This window comes from Pteropus medius, unplaced genomic scaffold (genome assembly GCF_902729225.1).
Source record: "Pteropus medius unplaced genomic scaffold, Ma_sr-lr_union100, whole genome shotgun sequence".
Taxonomy (NCBI): Eukaryota; Metazoa; Chordata; class Mammalia; order Chiroptera; family Pteropodidae; genus Pteropus; species Pteropus medius.
In genome coordinates, this window is record NW_024351543.1 from 10,917,479 (window position 1) to 10,939,388 (window position 21,910).

The 21,910-nt window shown below is 46.8% G+C and overlaps 1 protein-coding gene across 1 annotated transcript in view; it reads right to left on the reverse strand.

Annotated features, from left to right (window-relative positions):
- The window catches only part of ITGA9 (integrin subunit alpha 9), a 295,468-nt gene that overhangs the window by 60,571 nt on the left and 212,987 nt on the right, over window positions 1-21,910 (reverse strand). The window contains exon 19 of the mRNA XM_039843320.1: window positions 1,463-1,549. Within this exon, the coding sequence (XP_039699254.1) occupies window positions 1,463-1,549 (87 nt within the window). The remainder of the gene's footprint in view (window positions 1-1,462; window positions 1,550-21,910) is intronic.

The following is a 21,910-nucleotide window of genomic DNA, read 5'->3' on the forward strand; positions in this document are numbered from 1 at the left end:
TTGGGTGAGAAGACAAAATCAGCAATGGAGGCCTGGGAGAACAGAAGGTCAGGAACGAGGCGGGCTGGTCATGAGAGAGAAACACATGGCCACCAAGAGGAAGCCCACAGTATAGTCACCGGGCTCAGCAGGTGCTCTGTAGCCTGATGACCCACAGGGTCTGAGGGCCAGGGGAGGGCAAGTGGGGCTGCAGACAGAGATAGTGGCCCCCAGCGCCTCTGCCTCCAGGTTTAGTCTTGCTGCAGGTCTTAACCTCTGCATGTGGAAGGAAGGCAGTGGCATTAGCAGAAGGTAGAGGCAAAAAATTCAACATTCTAACATTCACACTTATATTGGTGCTATGGCTGCTTTGAGAGTTAAATGAAATTTTGACAAAATGTAATGCCCCAGATTTCGCCATTGCTTTGTTTTCATCGTACCCATTGTTATGACTACCTCCTCGTTATGGCTAGGGATTCTGGATCCATTCGTGACAGTGCAGTCGATTTTCCTTTTAAAATAATCTTTAGATTAAAACTAGCAAGACGGACCTTAGGTTTGATTTGGGATGTAGGCTGAATTTTACAATGAAATGAGAATTGTTAAAATTTTTCAGTTACATCTACTTTCTGTTGCTCAATAGATTTCACTTAAATTTGCACGTGGAGGAGACACGTACGTTTCCACAGGCAGTGATGTCCCAGGTTCAAGGTCTTCCCCCTCCTCTCTCACCCCACCCGGAGTCTAATAGGATTCGCCCTGTATTCTGCCAGCTACTTGTAATCCCTTTTCTAAAGGCGGCCACCTCTATGGGTTTCCCTTCTGGGATGAATGTGGGCAGATGAGAAACAGAGCCAGAAAAAGGCTCAGGAATCATGGAGGTCAGAGCCACAGTAGTTTGGAGCAGGTACATTTCAACGAGGTGACGGGTTCAAGTGATTTGCTAAGAAATATTTGAGCAAAGCTTCTTTCTCACCAGAACATCATCACAGTTGGTTCACAAAACAGCTCCTATGTACTAGAACCAAAAAAGTCTTAGAGATTAAAATCATCTGATCCTACGACATAGGCAGGAGAGAAGGATGAAGCTTTCATTCATTTTAGGGGAAAAAAAGGTAGACTAAAAATTATGAACTTTCCTTTAAATTATAGCAGGAGAAATAGCTTCTATTTCCAAAGACAGACCTGGTCTTTTAGATTCTAGTTTTGCCTCCAACAATCACATTTTCTATTTATCTTTGCGCATACAGAATGCTCCATGAACGCCTCACTGTGCTGTGCATATTACCTGCTCGCCAAAGCGATAAGGCCACGGTGCGTCTCTCACACTTGGGGCATGTCGTTCGGATGAAAGAGAAAGACCACGTGACCATGGCCCGTTGGAGCATGAGGAAACCTCAGGGTGAGGCAGCTGTCGGAGTCAGAGGCTGGTGGGAAGGGCTGGGGGGCTGCTGCCAGGGAAGTCTCCCACTCTGCCCCTTACCTTTGACTTTGACCTCATGAAAGGAAATCCCACACTGCATTTGAGGAAGTCCGATTCCAGCAGTTCACAGGAAATGCCCATTTCCTCCTGAAAGAGAAAAAACACCAACAGATAGGCTGGCTGCATCAAGACAGACGTATAGAAGTGACCTCAGGCAGACAAACTGAGATTTCAGCAGACACGATCCTTTTTGGGGGCAGTTCTCAGATGACAGCCCCTGTTGGCTGCGGTGGGATGAGGAGCTTCTGACCACGGCGAGTCCCAGTCCTCCTGGTCACCCACCCTTCCTGTGGGTTCCTCTGGGAAGACAAGAGCAGAAGACAAACCCACTCTTCATTCTTAACTAATACGTTGGCTCTGAAACCCCGGAGCTCTCCTGGTGAGCTGGGCCAGGTCACATGTGAGCTGGACGCCTCCTGAGGTTTAAATTAAAAGCAATCAAAGGGTCTTTCTGGCCTCTTTCTCCTAAACCCATACCCTAATCCTGTCTTTCAAAATCTTGCTAGTTTAGTAAAGTCAAACTCAAAGAAAATCACACCAAGGAAAATGCAGGGATTCTTCCTACAGCCAGACGCGATGAGGGCTGAGCTGCTCCCCTGCGAGCCCCCTCCCAGGGTGTGTGCAAGTGCATGCAAGGAGAGGTTTCCCTGTGTGGCTGGCCTGGGATGGACTGCACACTCAGCAGCATGCAAGAACTGGGAGCTGCCATCTTTCCACCTAGATACATGGCTTATAACCAAGGTCAAAGGAAAGCCGGAAGGCTCTTCAAAACCCACAGGGCCTCTCCAAGTCACTGAAGCAAATCAAGATGTTCAAGGGAGGACAGTATGCTTGCAGATTTTGGAGAAGGAGAGAACACAGAACAGAATAAGCATTTGCTGAGTGACTGGAAGCTGGGACACTTAAGTTTGGTGAGACCACATGACTTCCCCAAGGTCATTCCTGGCTGACTCTAAAACATGTCTCCTTTCCCCTTCCACGGCCCTAAATTTCCAGAGGGAATGAGCACAGCCAACAACACAATGGCAACCAAAATAAACCAACTGGTATGGATTCTGGCTCTGAAATGCTACCCGCGCTCTCACCTCCAATTTCCAAGACCTACACCTCATCTCAGACCTATAGTCCCAATCCTGTAGGTGGGTAGAATAAAAAAAAAAAATTTTTATTGTGTATCCAATCAGGAAAAAAATGTGGAAACTTACCACAATATACCTAGTTATCAATTATATACATACACTGCTATATTAATGTATTATGAACATTGTCAAACACTCAAAAAGTAGACAAAAGATAAATAACCCATGGGGTTAGAAGTCAAGATAGTAACTGGGGAGGCAGTAAGTGGAAGGGGTTCCTTCCTCAGGTGCTGGGAATATTCTTGGGTGTGATCACTGAGAAAATTCAAAGAGCTAAGCACTTAATGATTTGTGTACTTTGGTTTCTAAGTCAATGAAACTTGACTTAGAAAATAGCAACAAAAATCCCTCCAAAATACAATGAAATAAAATACAGAAAGATAAAAGGAAACTAGTTTATCTTTCAGCATCTCAGTGATTACGTTTTCTTTTTCTTCCCTTATATTTTTTAAAATTAAATTTTATTGGGGGTGACATTGGTTTCTAATGGCTTGACATGTCCTTAGCCAGCATTTCTCATAGGGACTGGGGACCACCTGCATTAGAATCCATTTGGGAGCATCTTCAAAAATACAGATTCCTGAGCTACACCCCAGTATTCTCTGAGTAGATAACTGAGTAGTCTCGGAGTTTGTGGGGTCTGGGATGAGCATTCTTCAATAAATGGTAAGTGACAAAGTAAGTAACTCTGCTGTGCAATGATGTCTGGGAGCCACTGCTATGAGCTTCCCTTTCTTTGGTCCGTTCCACAGGCTGCTTGACCAATGTTCTTAAAATATGCCTCTCTCCTCTGTGTAAGGTGTTGCCACTGTCAGGAACACCTTTCCCCAGTCCTCTCTCCTAGGTTTTCTTCATCCATCTTGGCCCGCAGACACTCATGGGTAGAAAGTTCACGTGAATGTGGACATGGCGCAGGATTCAGAATGGACTCTGAGCATCCCCTAGGGGGCTGAGCCATCCCAGCACCTGCCACAATCAGCGCTGAGGACGTAGGTCTGAGAGATGTTAGTCCCTAAAACATGAAGAGCTCAGGGCTTAGATGGGGGTGACCTCCCGGCAGAGAAACAGACACTTACACAGCAATGGGACAGGGCTGCTCTTGGAGCCTAGAGGACATGCACAGGCAATTTCAATAAGGAAAACCAGAGAATAATTTCTCGAATGCTGTCTTAAGACCTGCAATGTGCAAAGACTGGTCCTAATGATTCACTGTGGGTGGCCTCTTGTCATTGTCCTCTTCCTCACATTCCTTACTCCAGAAGCAAGTCCACAACTGGCTCAAGTAGAAGCTACTCTGAATCCTAGCTAATCAGCCTGAGGCCTCAGAGGCAGAGCACCCAAGCCTAGGGTGACTTTAGCTCTTAGTTTCTCTGGGACAGTCCTGGTTCATGTCTGTCATCCAAATGTAATTACTCTCAGGAGCATCCTGGCATATATATAAATGACAATGATTACTCAACCCAGTTCTGAACCCCTTTTGTAAAGCTCGATAACTCACTAGAAATCCCTTTCGAGCCAGGAGAGAGGTCTTCAATTTAAGTCAAAGGCTTAACTGTTCTTGAGGTAAAGATTTACTGCCCCGAAGACTCCTTCGGTTTTACGTGTGTATGAAGGAATGACTGTGGCTTCAAAAATTTACTCTGGAACTTGACGGGACCTCAGTTTACTTAGCGTTGGCTAAGAACACTTTTGATTATTCAAGAGCTGCTGAATGGCCTTATTTTTGTTAATTCCCAAATGCGAGAAAATAACATTTACACCAGCATTTACTGCCTTATTCCAAGTCTCTCTTCCGCCCCACTCAGTTTAATAGAAATTACAAAATTCTGGTTGGATCTTGTGGGGGAGAAGCAAAAAGAGTGAAAAGTGAAGACATGGCTAGGAATGAGAGCGATCAGCGTCTGGTTCCTGACTCACGTGCTCCTGGATGGAGCTCCGAGAAGGGATGTCATAGGTCACCCTCCTGCCACCTGTGGGCACCAATATAGCCCTCCTGTGGCTATTTACACCACTTCGACCAAAAGATTTTTAAATTCTATGCCCTGTTCTCCTACTACAGCTGTGAGGTGAAGAGGCCTCTCGGAGCGTGGGCTTCGGCAAACACGGAGACTCCCTGTGTGGGCCGGGTGGGTGCTCCCCCCAAGACCTCTTTACTAGATGGGTTCACCAGCCCTAGCTGAACGGGAAGTGCTTAAAAGTCCAGGAGGTTATAACGCCTTCCCCACGAGCGTTCTGTAGTCTAGGACTGACAGGCAAAGGGTGCCCCTTTGCCTTAAGGCGAGAACAGCTTGGTTGCATCCTGCTCCAGAGCCCCTACAGGACGTGGCCAGCACACGCCAGCTGAGCGCGCAACCTTGTGTGGCTTCTTCCTCTGCCCCATCCTGCTCCCTTCACTCCTCCCAAGAGCATTTCCCCCCAAAACCACTTACACAGGAATCCCCATCTCAGGTTCTGCTTCTGGTGAACCTGACCGCAGACAATACTCTTTACAATACTCTGGGCACTGACAGCCACTGGAAAGTGATGGGCATTTACTCCTGAGCGGGGAGAGGCAACGGAAGGGGACACTCACATGCAATAAATCTTGTTTAAGTCCAAGAGAAAACTTTTCTAACTGCAGTTTACGAAATCTGCATAGCTTCCCCACAAAGCAGAGCCTGTACCCACTTTGTTCTGGTTTCGGATCGTGCCCAGGGCATGACCTTAAACACCAGAGTCAGGATGGAACCACGCCCTTCCCTGGTAGTCAGGTAGGGAACTGATATGCACGAAAAGACTCAGAGAGTGAATTCTGTGGAGATGTGGCTAGCCTCAGCTCTCTTCCTGCTTCAGGTAACATCAGTGGACAGGGTTCTTTTGGGGACTGCTTATTCACCTCAAAACACCAGGAGGTGGATGGGGGCCATCCCAGGGACCAGGCTTCTCCTTGGCTCTGGTTCCTTCCGTGTCCCAGGCATTGTTCACACAGAATTCAGCTTGGAGAACTTGACTTTTAGCATTGTTGCAAAAATTAGGATCATCAGCTCTCAGCCCTCTGAATTGTGGTGAACAAACTGTCTATCTTTGCACCTGGTGCCAGACAGTATAGGCCTCTGATCATCTAATTCATATACCGTGCAGATTTACTACAGAATAAAACTAAAATCTTGCTGTGAAAGATGTAGGCTTTCATGAAATCAATGAAAATGATGGAAAACTGTTCACACCACTGAAAACCACTGATAACTCTGGACCTGGCAGTGCTGGATCCGCTAACTGTTGAAGGAATCAAAAATTTCCTTGGTTGATAACACTTTTAGCTGCTTCAGAAGACAAGGATTTAAATTAAAAAAAAAAAAAAATCAAGAGAGCCCTTGGGAAGAATATGCCAGTTAAAGACGATCTTTTTGTGATTATACTTAAAAGGAATGAAAGCAAAACATGAAGCAAAAAGAATGTTAAGATACAGAAAAAATATTCACCTCCAAAGCTGCCTATTTGGTACTTAATTCCTTTTGTCCCAGAAAGTAACGCATTGTTGTTTTAAAGATGCTCATAAAGCATATAAGTTCTTGCCTTCGGTCTAAGATTTCCTCAACAATTATAATCACAGTACAAAAGCTGTTAAATGGAGGATAATATAAACTTGTCTTCAGAATTTTTAGTTTCATTTTTCAAGTAAAGTCCCAATCAAAGCTTAAAATTTTTTTTTTTTACTATTTGAAGAATAGGGTCCAGAATTTTTGTAATGCCTCTTTTTGTAATGTCACTTTTCCTCGGCTAGCAAGGACATCCTATAATACCATAAAATGCTATCGGTGTTTCTCCCTGGAGATTATGAGTGATTCAATTAAAATTTTCTCAGTTTTTACCAACACACATTACTCTCGGGCTCAGGAAAACAATTAATACTCTTTAGAACATAATACTGAAAAGCTTGGCTCGTGTGCATTCACCCCTGTATTCTCAGTGCCTGGCACTGAGCCTGGCACTTAGTAGCTCCTGAGTTTGCACTTGTTACGTGAACGGGCCTTGGCTCATCAGAGATTCGGATGAAGGGTCTGTAAGAAGCAGCTCATTTGCTGGTCTGTCTGGCATGGGAGATGCTTGCCTTGGCAGAGTCCCTCTCTTTTCCAGACATACCTCGGCTGTTTCGGCCCCGGGAGCTTGGCCATTGGAGCCAAGCTCCAGCCCTGTTTGTAACGTGCGGTGGTTGGCAGGAAGAATCAGATAATGAGGTTAGTGAGCCTCTGTGGCTTTCGGGCTCCTTCCTCCCAATCACACAGCATTTGATTTCATCTTGAAGTGGGGCTTTATTTGATCACCGATACAGTGCTCTTTGGGGAACAGCGAAGTCTGGTAATGGGCTTATGCTCAGTGCTAGGGTAAGTTTGAAACCTGACTTCCCATTCTCCACACGTTTGTCAAACTGGAGATGACCCTGATGTCTCCATGTCTGGCGGCCCGTCTGGCAGTCTGGGGTTTGTCTAAGACCCTTTTCCCTCTCTAGGCATGCCAGGTGACCCCTGTGAGCTGGTAAGAGAGGCCTTCATGTTAAGGTAGCTAATCTAGAATTCTGGTGAATTTTGGAAGCATTTTATCCCAAATTCCCTTATCAACTGGGGAGTTGGAAGTGCAGGGGTTCCCAATAACCTGGTCCAATGAGTTAACAGAATGAGAGTTTATTCCCAGGAAATACTTTATTGTCCCCACTCAATGAGTCGTCAGCCTGAGCCTCACCAAAAAATAACAGTCTGTTCCCAGAGAGGAATCCTTTGGGACAGGGCTCATGAAATCCCAAACCATAAAGAAAAGCCCATGAGCTTGCAGCATAGAAAGTGCACAAGTTTTGGCATAAGTATCCCAACTTTTCATTACTGGCTCAGATATGTAACAGCTATGTGTCATCAGGCAAATTAACTATCCTTTCTACAAGCCTCCATTTTCTCACCTGTAAAATGAAATCATAACATCTGCCTTAGGGGACCGTTGCTGGCCTGCAAGTGCCGATGGTTACAAACACAAAGAACATAGATGGCCCGATTCAGTAAAAGCTGACTACGTGCCAGGCAGCTCCTCTGTGGTTGCTTCTCTTCTCATGCCCATTTTGAGAGGAGGAAATTGGAACACAAAAGTTTTATCACTTGCCCAGGGTTTCCTAGCTGGAAATATAAGAATAGATCAGAGGGGGCTCAGGGTGGAGAACACCAAACAAGGAACGACAAGGGCCCCTTACTTTCCCCTGTCCTCCAAAGAATCTGCGGAAACTAAGATTGAACGGGTGGGGAGCAGAGAACCAATGAACCAAAAGTAGCCTCTGAGGAGCCTGGAGCGTATGGTGACTCTGGTACCGATGCCAAGCATGGCTGATGGCCTGGCAAAGTTGGGGCAGCAGTGACAGACCTTCTGCCAGTTAGGAGCTGGCAACTGAATAGCCAGTGGCACCAGAGGTGATTATTCAAATACATGGGGGATTTGGAAGAGAGGGTCAAAGAAAGTGTTACAAAGCAGGTTCCCTTCTTAATTTTCATCAAAACCCCCATTTGGAAGCAAAGGCCTAGACTATTCCCAGTTTGTTCTCTCCTAGACTGAAAAAGTGAAGCAAGCAGGAGGTATAGTGAGAAGAGATGTTGGGGCGAGAGAAGCCATAGAGATGTTAAAGCAAAATTCCCTCCCAAAGCTAAGTATCAGAATTGGGAGACAGCACTTTAAACAATACAGAACCGATCACAGGCAGTGGGGAACAATGATCTGATCAAAGTGGCGACAAAGTGATGTCCTCCCGAACAGCCCTCGTGACCCTTAGGGGGAAAAAAAGTGCTTTGAAAGCTCTAAAATAAATAAAAAATAATATCCTACATTTGTAAAACCAATACAAATTAGAAATGACTTGAAGAAAACTGTCTTATTCCTGTACCATGCCCCTCCTTGGTACATTTCATCCATCCTGTTTAAAGCTAATCTTTAGGTTTTCCCAAAGTGAAGACACAAACACTTTCCAAAATGCTGGTGATTGCCCGCTTTGGGACCACAGGGATATGAACTTGAGAATTTAAACAAAGTAATAAAAATAAATCAACCAGCCCTAATTGAAGAGCCCAAAGTGAAGACCAGCAGCCATGCCTTCTAAGGATTAAGTATGTGATTTTCATCCAGGAAGTTTTTCCTCTTGTTAAGTAGAAGCAACTAACTTATTCTTAGATTTTTTTTTTTTTAAAAAAAGGCTCTATTCTTAGATTTAATTTTTTTTTTCCCGGAGCCTGCAAATTCTTGATCAACAAACTAAGAATTCGAAGTTGAATTCCATCTCGTGAATCCAATTATTTTGGTTTTCTATCAATCTTTTTTTTCCCCTGTAGGCTTGACTGAAAAAATAAGGCGGGGACCTCTCCTGAAATGATAGGAAAGAATTTAACATCATGGCATAAAAACAATTTATGAGTGGTGTTTGGATGGAAAGGTTTTGTAGGAGTCAAGTGTTTGAGGGGTGCTTATTAAAATCCTGGCTAGGAATCCTAGCATAAGAAATGCACTTCAGTGAAGAGTTCCATCCCATCCCTCTTATACTCCTGCCCACTCAAAACTCGCTTATGAAGAATCTTGCTGCTAAGGACCTCGTTACTTAAAGCATGGCCCTTTGGGGAGCTTGCAGAAATGCAGGTTCTCAGGTCCCACCCAGACCTGCTGAATTAGAATCTGTATTTTAACAAGATTTCCAGGCGACCTCTGTGAGCACGACCATCGAGAAGCACTGCTCTACATCACTGAGCCCACCCACACAGGAAACATGATGTCAACCCACGGAGACCGCCTCCCTCATGCTCTCCGCTTCCAGAAAAACGTGTATGCTACAGATGCTATTTGAGGGCTAGTGTCTGTGTGAAGACACACTTTTCTGGAGCTGGAGACCTGCCCACTCACATGACCCTTATCTGGGCAGACTCGGAGACAAGGATTGGGGTGCGAGTGGTTTGTTTGGGAGGTGACCTCAAAGCCCTCTGTGGGGGAGTATGGGCATCTGGAGAGAAAAGTGGGCATCTATCCTTCAATATCTGCTTCTCCTTGGTTGGGAGCTGTTATGGGGACAGTGACCAGCCTGCACTTCCAGCGCCCTCAGTGCCTGAATGCAGCACTCCTGTAGCCAAGAAAGCCCTCAGGCAGGGAGACACGGGCAGACCCCACCTGCAGAGGAGCTGTCACTGGTGGTCCCCAGGGTTGGGTGGAGGGAATACAAGAGGGCATCGACAGTATCTCTCCCCAACCGCTCTCCTTTCCACAAGCGACTGGGGCAGCAAAGCTGTGGACTGGAAACAGAGGCTGGAGACAGCCACAGATGAAGAGACAGGGCCTGAGAAAGGATCTCTCCCCAGTTCAGCACCCCTGGAGCGGATCTCTGCTGAGCATGCTGTGAGCTCATGGAGCCCTGTCTCAGGGGGCAGCTGCTTCTCCTCTCTTCACTCTGGTTGCCACATCCACTTTGCTGCTTCTGGACTCATCTAAGGACTCCCCCTTAAAGAACGGACATCTTCTTTTAGGATGATCCCTCCTTCCTTTCTCTTTCCTTGCTGACACAGCAGATCAGCTCCGATCTCCTACCACCTAAACCAGTACCAAAACAGCCCCTTGGTGTACGGTGTGCTCTCAGCTGTCCCATTGTCTATATTATAAGCCACCCAGATGAATCTTAATACACTATAGTAAGTCTTCACTTAACATCATGGATAGGTTCTGCCAGGCACTTAAAGTGAAACGATTCTACCATAGACTTATTAATATAAAATGGGAGTTAAGTTCCTACATATCTCATCGACATTGTAACTATACAACATTGAACGACACAATGTTATTCAAGGACCTGCTATACTTTTGTTTGTTTTTGTTCAAAAACCTTCAAAGGTCATTAATGACTAACGTCCTTCACTGATTCCTAACTGGGAACCATCTGGGAGCCAGAGACACCTGCGCAGCTGTGAAGGCTGTTCACTGCACCAGACACCTGGCTGAGGGGGAGCAGGGCTGAAATCTGGCCCATGCTTCTCTCGCCAAGCCCTGCACCCTGCCGAGAGGCTGAGGACCACCAGGGGGGGCACTTCTCTCCGATTTGTATTATGGGGCTAGAAAAACCGTGAGGACTCAAGGGAAAGTTTTGTAAAAAGGACCCAGACGGAAGCCCCACTGTGGACCCACTGAATCAAAGCACGCAGCATAGGCAAGCATTTGCTGAAAGCTCCCTGGGTGGCTCCGAAGTTAGGGAGCCTTAAACATTAGGCCATATTGAAATAATTGTTAGAGATGCAGATTCACGCCCCCACCCCCACCACTCCCAGAATGGTTTTTTTCTTTTTTTCTTTTCTTTTTTTTTTTAAAGAACAGAAGCAGGGTCAGGAAATCTGAATTTTGAATCATCTGAGGCAAGTGTTCTGTATTAGCCTTTGAAGCACTGGCCCCAAGGGCTAGGGCAGTCGCTGCCATTTTGGAGGTTAAGAGATTGAGACCCAGAGTGAACAAGAAGTGTCTTCCTGGGGTCCTCACTCTGGTGAGAGCAGAACACCTGTCATTACGGCCCGCCCTGCCTCTGAGTCGTCAGACTGGAGCTTGCAGACTGTGCCCTGCCCCCTATGCCCCCAGGGCGGCGACGCAGAGAGATGATCTCTAGAGAGTGAGGCCAGCTCCAGCATGGGTGCCCCTCCTGCTGCTCAGGGGGAAGCTCACCCATTCATTCAACAAGTGTTTCTTATTTCGCCTCAAATGGAAAACAGCTTCCCATTGAATACTCGTTCTGCATGAGACGCGTATGTTTTCTGTTACGCCTTACATTCCTTTGTTCATTCCCTCGGTTAATAATTATTTATTGAGCAGCTTCGATGTCCTTCATCGGCCACGTGCCTTTATAATACCAACCTTGCTGTCTCGAAGGGGGTATTCCCGGCCTGGCAGGAGGGAGAAAGACCAAGGTGTCTGAGGGAAGACTCCTGCGTGAGGAGTGCGTGGGCCAAGGTGACTCCATGCCTGCGTGAGGAGTGCGTGGGCCAAGGTGACTCCAAGGGCAGAACCAGATCTCCCTTTACAAGAGAAGCTTAGCCTCCCACCAACCCTACCCCCACGAGTCCTAGTTCATTACTACCATTGCTCCACCTTTCTTTTTAATTAGCAAAAAAACAAAAACAAAAACTACAAGTTCTTTAAATTATGGAATCCAAGACCACACAGAGTAATCTATCAGAGAATCGTACCAGTGCGAACTTTAGTAAATTTAGTTCGTCATATGAACACATAGGTCGAAAGTTATTACGACAACGACAAAAAAATACCATTCACAAAACGGCAAGATCTAGCTGAAGGTCCCTATTCAGAACAATATCTAACAGACTAAAAGGCTGAGAATAGGTCGCTGTAGCAAGTGTAAGACTTATGCTGTTATTAATGTATTCAACGGATATTACTGGACTAATCTCATATGCCAGGCATGGAGGTACACAGGTATATCCGTGTCCTAGGCAAGCCCTTCTGTTAAATACCAGACAGAGTAATTGCTTGGAGCTGGTCTAACAGAGAAACCTACACCAGTGAGGGCTCAAGCTTTAAGAAATGACCAAAAGGACAGACAAGGGAACATGGGCTGATTCTTAAGATGCTGAGACTGTGCACAGCAAGGGGAAGCCTGATGCCAAGAACCTGGCAGATGAGCACACTATTAGAACCACTGTGAGTCAATTTTACAGCACTCAGTTAAGAAGGGCCCACTAATATAACTAAATGTAACAGATGTCATTTTTGTATTTTAAAGAACAATACAGGCAAATGGGCTGTGTGTTCTAGAATTATACTTGATTTTCTCTATATTTGGTTCCAATATTTTCAGTTAATTGGCCAATTGTTTAAAGTGCCTTGCACAGAGTAAGGGCTGCTTTTGGTTGTTTTAATGGCTAGGTTTTAAGTTCAATCTTGCTAGAGTTGTTAGTGAAAAACTTGATTTTTTTTTGTGGTTCTTTTAAAAAAAAAACAACCTGCAGTTTCATAAGATTGCCTAAGCCCCAGTATGTTTGCTCTGAACTTGCTGGAATACACTAGACTTATGACTGTGTCAGCTGCTGGCTTGGTTGTCGGGGAGAGATGAATGGACTGATTTATTACTTCCCATGCTCCGACCCTGCAGCAGTAGTCAACTGGTCAGCACCTTCTGTGTCACCATCTGTCATTTTCTAGGTGTCTCTTCCCACAGGACAGTTTTGCTCATTCTTTGTTCTCCTTTGAAAATGTTTTCACTTGTCTTGCTTTACATTTTTTTTTTTTTACAACGTTATTGATTCTATTCCCTGTGCTGTACCTTATATCCCCTGACTTATTTATAACCGGAAGTCTGTACTTAATCCCCTTCCCTTTCCTGCCCCTCCCCCCACTCTCTCCATTTTGGTGTACGGCTCTGCTTCAGATGCCCAGAACTAACTTCATGCCATTTCCCTCACAGCGGGGCAGGGGCGAGATGGGCACACAATGCTTGCAGCACTCCCCCAAGTCCCCCGGGTCTCTTCACCACGCACGGCTATGCACGCTGACATCCCAGCCACCAGTACCTGTGGTTTGGGGCTGCTGGACCCTGCCTTGCCTGTGAAGGTGGGGAGATGGAAGAGCTTGGGAATTCACATCCCCTCAGGGGGACCCTTAGCCAGGCTCCCCTGTCCCTGATTGAGACACTTTGAAGTGTGACTTATACTTTGGATTGTGCCAAAGTTACCCACCTTCTTTCTCCCTGCTGAGGACTCTGACACCAACCCCTGGGCTTGTCCTCCTTTCCCACTCCCCTGCTCATTTCTCCTGGGAATGCTTCCTAGTAAATCTCTGTTACAGGATGTCTCGTCTCAGAAGCTCATTCCGGGGAACTCAGACTGACATCGTGGGAAAGAGACCGTCCTAGAAACATCCAGCTTCCCTCCTTTCTCTGTGTTTCAGGTAGAAGGAAGCCAACCTGGCATCGGTGGGAGAATTTCAGGTTTGAGCAAATGAAATTCTGTCATCCTCTCTAATGCAGGGCAGAGCTGCTTCACTGGGACCGCCAGTCCCAAGCAAACCGGGATTTTTTACATGAAGAATTCCACCTGCCAAACATTCCGGATGCAGCTGAGATGGCTGTGCAGACTTATATGACTTACATATTGATTTTAATCCACTTAGGTGTCTCTTAAGCATGGACTCATTTAATTATCATTCCTAAGCGTTTCCTCTTTGCCCACTATGGGAAGGATACCGCGCACACTCTCCACATCAGGCTGCTGGCAGGGCTCCTGAACAGCAGGCGAAAGCCACTTTCCTCTTTACAGGGGTTCCCAGGGGAAGGAGCCAAGACCCTGGACACATCTCGACTTGAGATTGCACAATAATTTTTTTTCAAACTGACGGTACAAATCCTAGTTCTATGACTTACCAAGTGGTGCCTCAAGTAGCTCCCGGGTACAGTAATTCCCACTCCACAACCTTGCTGAAAGGATTTAACGAGTTACTATGGTGGCTGCCGCCATGGTGGTGGTTGTTGCTATGAGGCTCTAGAGAGGGACTTTGCAAGTGTTTTCTTTGCCACCTACGGTTGCTGGAAAATCCTTTGGCTGTTCAAAGACACCCCCAGAACAAGACCAATAACGTGGCTGGGCTGCCTGAAAACTAAGACAGAGCTAATGTGTGCTGAACTTGGACCACGTGGCAGACACAGCTCTAAGCACTTTGCTCCTTCTCAACAACCCTGTGAGGTAAGTTTTAGATCATCCATTTTGCAGATGAGGGTATGGAGACCCAGGGACGGCGAAAGAACTTGTCCAAGGTCACACAGCAGCTCCACAGTAGAGCTAGAATTTGAGTCTGGCACTGTAATCCCAGAGCCCACACTGCCACACAGATGCCAGTCTACGAAGGGGCCTTTGGGGAGTGTGGTGCATAGGAGTTTGCTTTACTTTGCTTTGCGGTATCCCGCCCATAGCAAGGCAGTTCTTAAACCGGGCGGTGCATCAAAGCCACCGGGAGGTAAATTAAAATGCACACTGCTGGGACTCTCAGCCAGTTTCTGATTCAGCAGGTATGGGGAGGGGCCCACGGGTATGCCTTTCTAACCTGGTCTGGGGTGATGTGGATGCTGCTGTCAGGAGACCACACTTGGAGTGGCCCTGATCTGGATTCTTAGAACACCAGTCCCAGACAGGACCCACAAAGGAGGACACCCTCACAAAGGACAGTGGACTTGGTCTGTTGAGCTGAGTAGCCCCTTCCAGGTATGGTAGGACATCGGCAGGGCCCTGCACTGACGTATGAGAACCTTTCATAGGCCACCCACTGTCACTGTGACACCCAGATGTCACCTTTCTTGAGGATGCCTCCGACTCTCCCCCTAAAAACCGAGCTAGAACACGAACTTGATAATGGTGCTACAGTGAGAAAATGTTGAACAGGAAATGAAAAGGAGGGAGGAACTTGACAAACGTTTAGAGTGCCTTCTCGTGTCTGGCCTTTTAAAAAAAAAGGGCCTTGAAGCATCATCTTACTTAATTCTGAGGCAGGACTTACAGTCCCCACTTTACAGATGAGGAAAACGAGGCCCCAGGAAGTTGGAGAAGTTGGGTGACTTGCCAAAATGTGCACAGCTATTAAGTGGCTGAAGCGGGATTCGAAGCCAGGTCAATTTGGTCCCGTGGCCTCCTCATTCCCTCTACCCCAGGCTGCATCGCCGTCACCATGTGGATGGTGGTCATAACTGGCATTGAGCAGCCTGTGTCTTCATGTGGTGTTTCTGCTGGGGAAGGAGACGTTGCCCATGCTGTATCTAAAGCCATGAAACAGATTCTGGCCTATGTGGCATTTCCCAGCCAGAAATAAAAAAAAAGTCAAATGGTGTCTCATCTGCCTGAAGGATCCATGGCTTGTCCTTAGCCCAGAGAGAAACAGAAGTATGACCCCAGGCCTTAAAACATAGCCAGGAGACCCCCTGCTGGCAGCCAACGTGCCTACCCTTGAGTCCCAACCAGCCGCCCCCTCATGAAGAAAACTCAACAGGCTTTTCACAAAGAGCGAAGAGTTTTCTTTGGCACGAGGTTCAGATTTCCTGCCCTGTTCAAATGACCTCACAAGGGACTGTGGAGGGACCCCCCACCCCTCTCCAGTGCCAACAATCTCGAGTTCACATCTCGGGCTTTCTGCTTATTTGGGGAGAAAGCTTGTTTCTTGTCTTCTTAACTTGAGGACCTCCTCTCGCCTCCATCTGTGGCTCAATCGAGTGCCCTCCTCTGTATTTGGGGACGAAAGGCCATCCCTCCAGCTGGAACCTTCTAGAAGAAGGGCTGTGGAGGAGGGAGGCCTCTCTGTCATAAGCACCAACTCTACATTCCTTCAGCGGATGAATTTTTAGCTGCTGAAAAATATCACACGGGAAGAGGATTCTGTGTTTAAATCTTACGATTAGGCAGCACTATGAGGTGAAAAATCACGTGAACTTCAAGACAACAAAAGCTCCCGCTTAGTTTGTGTTGTCCAAGGGGCCAAGTTCTTTCTGGGGTTTCTGAAAACGGGGTTTTCCTAACTAGAAATTCTGTCTCCTTCCGTCAGCGGCCCATCATTCCACGCCACGACCTCCAGCCAATGATGTTTTAACCCAGTCACTTCTAGAGCCATCGGTCAGGTCCTAGAGTTTTAAGTGGACACTTGAGATGGCCGCAGAGCACTCAGGAGTCAGGACTGTGGTAGAGAGAACGTCTCCCTTCATCGCCATGAGCAGGGCAGGAGGAGGAGGACCCCTCAGCTCCCGGTGGCTGTGAGACTTTGGCCAAGTTGCTTCCTTGCTCTGAGCCCAATTTCCACATTGGTCAATGGCGATAACAATGCCGTATCAGACATTTGTTTTTTGCCACCCACATCATCAGCTTTCTGATGACTTGCCACAAATTCCCTCTGGAGAGCCATGTCCTCCCCACCCTCAGCCTATGGGTGGCACTCCACCTGATTCCCACTCCCCTAAGAGCTGGGGCATGTGATCCAGGTTTAAGCCGATCAGACCAATGAGACTCAATGAAACTTTTGCTAGGACTTTTGTGACAGATTACTCTTTTGCTATGGCCTGGAAGCCATTTTGCCCCCCTGAGGGGACAGCCTGAAGAATGAAGCAGAAACAAGAAAGAGAAGCGGACAGATGGAGAGTCACTGTGACAACTTTCTGAAGCCCAACCACAAGCTGCGGCTAAAGCCAACCCTAGGTTTATTCGGTTTGCAAAACAATACATTCTCTTTTCACCCTAGCCATTTTGAGTTTTTGATTGCTTGCCACGAAGAGCAGTTGAATATGATATAAATCAAAAAAGACACAAATCCTTATCTCCCAGTGTTCTGAGAGGCAAATTAAATAAAAGTCCTTGAAAGGACCTTGGCCTCTGTGCTACAGTTCTGGGGTCCAGATCCCCTGAATGGGGAGGGGACTCAGCCACGATGGCTCTGAGCTCGAAAGTTCGTGTTGTCCAAGGGGCCAAGTTCTTTGCGGGGTTTCTGAAAATGGGATTAGGAGTCTCATCAGAGGGTTTCAGAGGGCTAAACCAAACTGAGGGGGGAATCCTCAAGCCACCTGGACTCCACAGAAACAACCTGAAGAACCCTCGAAGCAGACCTATTATAAAGGTGACTTGGTCATCCATGTCTGGCAGGGATGCTCAGGCTTACTGGACATCAGACCCTGTCCTTGTCCATCAGCATTTGCGAATGCTGTTGCTGGAACGTGGAGGGCCAAGAGATTCTTCCTGATTTTAATGAATGCCAGGTACTATTACAGGCATGTTACATACAACACCTAACTTATAAGTCTGTAACGTCCATCTTGAGTAGGTACAGTGGCTTTCAAATATGGCCACAAATCATCTGACACCTCTCCCTTCAATAGGTAGGGCCTAATTCCACCCCCATCTTGAAGGATGCCCAGACGTGGTAACTTGCTTCTGAAGAATAGAATGTGGCAGAAGTGATGTTTGCGTGGCTTCTGAGAGAAGGTCATAAACAGCTGAGCTTTTGCCCAGTTCCCATTCTCTCGGCTGGTTCACTCTGGGGGAAGTCAGCTGCCATGTTACGAGAACACTCAAGCATCCTGTTGGAGGGGCCCATGTGGAGAAGACCTGAGGCCTCCCACCAGCCACCGCCCCCAATTTGCCAACCATGTGAGAAGCCACCTTGGAAGCAGATCCTTCAGTGCTGGTCAAGCCTTTAGACAACTGCAGCCCCAGACAACATCCTGGCTGCAACCTCATGAGCGAACCACCCAAAATTCCTGACCCACCGTGAGGAATAAAAAATGTGTGTTATTGTTTTAAGCTCCTAGATTTTGAGGTAATTTGTTATGCAACGACAAAGAACTAATACATTAAGCATCACTGGGGCTGCTGTGCAGATGAGGAAGCAGAGACCCAGAGCCAGACAGTGGGGAGGGGGCAGGGCAGAACAGGACCCACCGCTCCCAGCTCTAAGGCCGGAGTCTTGTCCCCATGCCTACTTTAGGGACCCTGCAGAGTTACCAAGCTGTCCTTGTATTTTGGTCATAAATAGAGCAGTCCGGCATTCCATATGCCTGGGACAGTTCCAATTCATGCCTGTTTGGAGACGGCAATGATTAATTATGCTCCCTTCGAGTCCCCAAAGTGACCAAGTTTGATAGATTATACGGTCACCCCCAAAATAAAAATGCCACTTCTAATGTTCAGGCCTCAGAGTCCCTCTTGGAGGGTACCCCTGTTCAGTGTCTGGGTGAGAACCCTGCTCACCCAGGATCCACACACTCTCCATGTAGATCACACTTGTGAGCTCATTTTCCAATGTTTTATTCTCTATTTTGGGGGGTGGGGTGGGCAGGAATATTTATCCCTTGACAGGACTGTCAGTTCTCTGATGTCAGGGATCAGGTTCCATCTTTAAGTGTGAGGCAGGGTGGCAAAGGGAAGCTTTGTCATTAGAAAGATGGGGAGTTCCAGTCACAGCACTGCTACTTACTGGCTTAGTGACTTGGAGCAAATCACAATCTCTCTGAGCTAATTTTCACTTCTGTGAAATGGAGATGATCATTCCAGATCCACGGGGTTAGCATGAGCATTCCCTGAGATGACACACGTGACTGTGCCTAATACAGTCCCTGCCACACCATGAGTGCATTCCTCCCCCTCCCTAGCACAGTTCTGTGCTAAATATGTGTGAAAATCAATTCAGAAAAGTAAGCACAACTCTGTGCTTTGTTTTCTCTATCACAAGAGTCAGATGGACTCCTTTCCTCCTTCCTGTGTTGAATTGGAAGTTTCGCCCAGAATCCAGTGTTCATCACAAACAATGGATTCCCGCTCTCTACTCCAGACTTCCCCAAACCTCACAATGGTGTGCTCCACCTTCTCCCCATAGGATTCTCAAATTCAGAATGAAGAGAGAAGATGATGCCGTCTCCCAGTACATTCTCCATCCCTTCCTGTATCCACACCTCTTTGAAATTTGACTTTGCACCTCCTCCCATCATGAGTTGAACTTTATTGTTCCACCTTGAACCTGGGCAGGACCCATGACTCGCTCAACAGAATGCAGCAGAAGTGATGCTCTGCCTGTTCCAACCCTCATCTCAGGAGGCCTTGGACCTTCTATTCACTCTCTTGGAACTCTGCCGAAGCCACACAGGCCTGGGCTAGCCTGCTGGAGGATAAGAACCACACAGCTCTGTTGCTATCTCTGCCCCAGACAACAGCTGGTCCCCGGCTGACTTGCCAGCTAACCACAGACGCCTGAGTGAGGCTGGCCAAGGGCAGCCGAGCCCGGCCCAGAGCTGAAAAAGTACTCCCACAGTTGTGAGCAATATTCGATGGCTGTTGTATTGAGACACTAAACTCTGAGATGGTTTGTGGCAGAAATGAATAGAGTTGCTGTGAAGAGTAAATGAGGGCATCTGTGAGTTACCTAAGCCCCACTCTGCCAGTAGGAAGCTCTCAGGAAGGAGTGGCCATGATGATGTTTCCCACACCCCCTTGCAGAGCCTGTGCTGTCAGCCGAGCAAAGCCCTGGCCTGTCCACACTCCACTTCCTAAGAAGCTCAAGTCAGCTCTTCTTTCTTGCTTAAAATCCGAGGAGAGGTAGAACTGATATCCATAGGTGAAAACAAAGAATGATTACAGAGAAAGAGTGAGAGAGTAATTGCAGAATAGTAGCACAGATTTCACCAGGCTCTGGGTGGTAAGATCATAACTGAGCCCATCTACTACGGAGGAGGGAAGATGGGGCCTGGGGAGATGTGAAATATGCCAGCAACTCTGACACTGCCTCGTTTCACTTTGTACTTGTGTCCCCTGGGGGCTGAAGAACGACTTTCTGAACACAGAATAACACACCAACTCAGAAGATGGATGACAAGAAAATGGCCATCAAGTTTATTTACTGTCCCCTAATCCTCAAAGCACACGGGACTGCAAACAGAAAGAAATATAAGAAGAAAATGAACATAATGAAAACAAGAAAAGTGTTGTGTAAACACCTTCGAAGAAATTGTTTTCCTTATCTGCTCAAGGTGTGGCCACTCCCAGAGATCCCACTTACACAGAAAATAGTTCCTTGGTAAAATCGTTCCTTAACTAAACATTTATAAAGTATTGAAGCACATTTAACTTTTTATTTGAACTGCACTGACCTCTGTTAACTTGTTTTTAAATTTTTCAGTATCAATCCTTTTGAAAATAGAAGGAAGTTGTGATTAAAGTAATCGATCCCTTATTTACCTTTCTTTCAAGTCTGGAGTTTGTTTAGTTCAAAATAAGGTTTTCTGCACAGTGTAGTTTAAATGTCATAACTTTTCAGACATTTTCACATTTAAATTTTTTAATTTATAGAATAGTAACCTGGAAGAGCCCAGGTGTAGAGTCAAACCCCCATCGACCTCCCTGCAGGACAGAAACTCTTACCTGCTCACCTATGCTGAGAATGCAGACTGTCTTCCCTTTGGGCTTCTGGGATACCTCAATAACCTGATTCTGGCTGGGAGAAAAGCTGACTGATGCTTTTGCTCAAATGGCAGAAAGTACTTACAGGAGGAACTCAGGTTCTAGGAGCCCGGGCTGGGATTGTGGTCAGAAATGGGTTTAGCATGTGCCTCGGATGCTCTGTGTCACTTCCTCCTGGCCCAACTCTGATTTCTGCTCTGGCATGGCAGACACTCCCACTCGACTGCGCCCTTGCTAGGGCAGGATAATATTCCTTCAGAGGCAGCCCTCGACTGACTGGAAACGGGACCTGGTGAAGGAATGCTCCAGTCTCCTGTCCTGTAGGTGAGCTTTTCTGGTTGTCTTTCTATTCTATATGCTTCTGAAAACTCCAAGCACCACCAGCAGGGACCTAAAAAATACACGCGCTCATGCTGGCTTTTCTCCCCTCCTTCCTGCTTCCCGGAACCCAGCTCCAACAAACCAGCTGTACTCCATCCTTGCTTCTGGCTTTGCAAATGGCAGGCCACTTGCCTGGGGTCCACAAATCTCAGGATGGTCTGAAAAATAGCACTTTGGGAAAAAGCTAAATCGAAAAGCCCAACAGTCCCACTGAGGCTGAGAGGGAGATTTCCAGAGGGAGCTCACGGCGAAGAAGCATCCTGACAGCTTGAAGGGCAAGCAGGAAAGATTCTCAAGGACGAAGGGCCCTTCTAGAGCAGGCAGGGAGATGAGTGTGTAAGAAATTAACCTGCCTGGGTTCTTGCTCTACAAAACCAAACGTCCTCTGGTCTTACTTCCATCTCACATTTCTACACCAAATGGCAAGCCTATCCATGGAAACTGCTGGACCATCGGTCAACTTTTTCATTTTCTGCTGCCTCCATCCCTAAGTCCGCAATAGGAAGAGAATGAATGGATGACTTCAGAAAAGGAAGGTACCACATCGGGCCCGGCCCTGCTAGAACAACTCCTTCTTTCCCAAAGGGCAAGCCAGGTACTAGAAAGCTGGGTGAATTGTGCCTTTTAAAAAGCCCAGCCGCTCAGTATGCATACTCTTTCCTCTCATTGCCCAATTAATTCATGAGGCACAAGCGAAATAAAATGGTTGCTGTATACTTCCAGCCAAGTAAAAGAAATCTCGTTTTTCCAAAGCCAAAACTAATATGGCACGCTCAAACCGGCTGAAAGCCGACACAGAGCAGGTAGAGCGTTTCGCGGAACACACATCATAACCCTGAGCTGGGAAACGAGAGCTGCGAGTCTCGGAGCCTCCTGCACTGAGCTACACTTTCAGAGAAGCTGAAGAAAGAAGGAATTATTCTGAACCTAGATTTGATTTTCTTAAACAAGGACCCCAAAATTGATATGCCGTT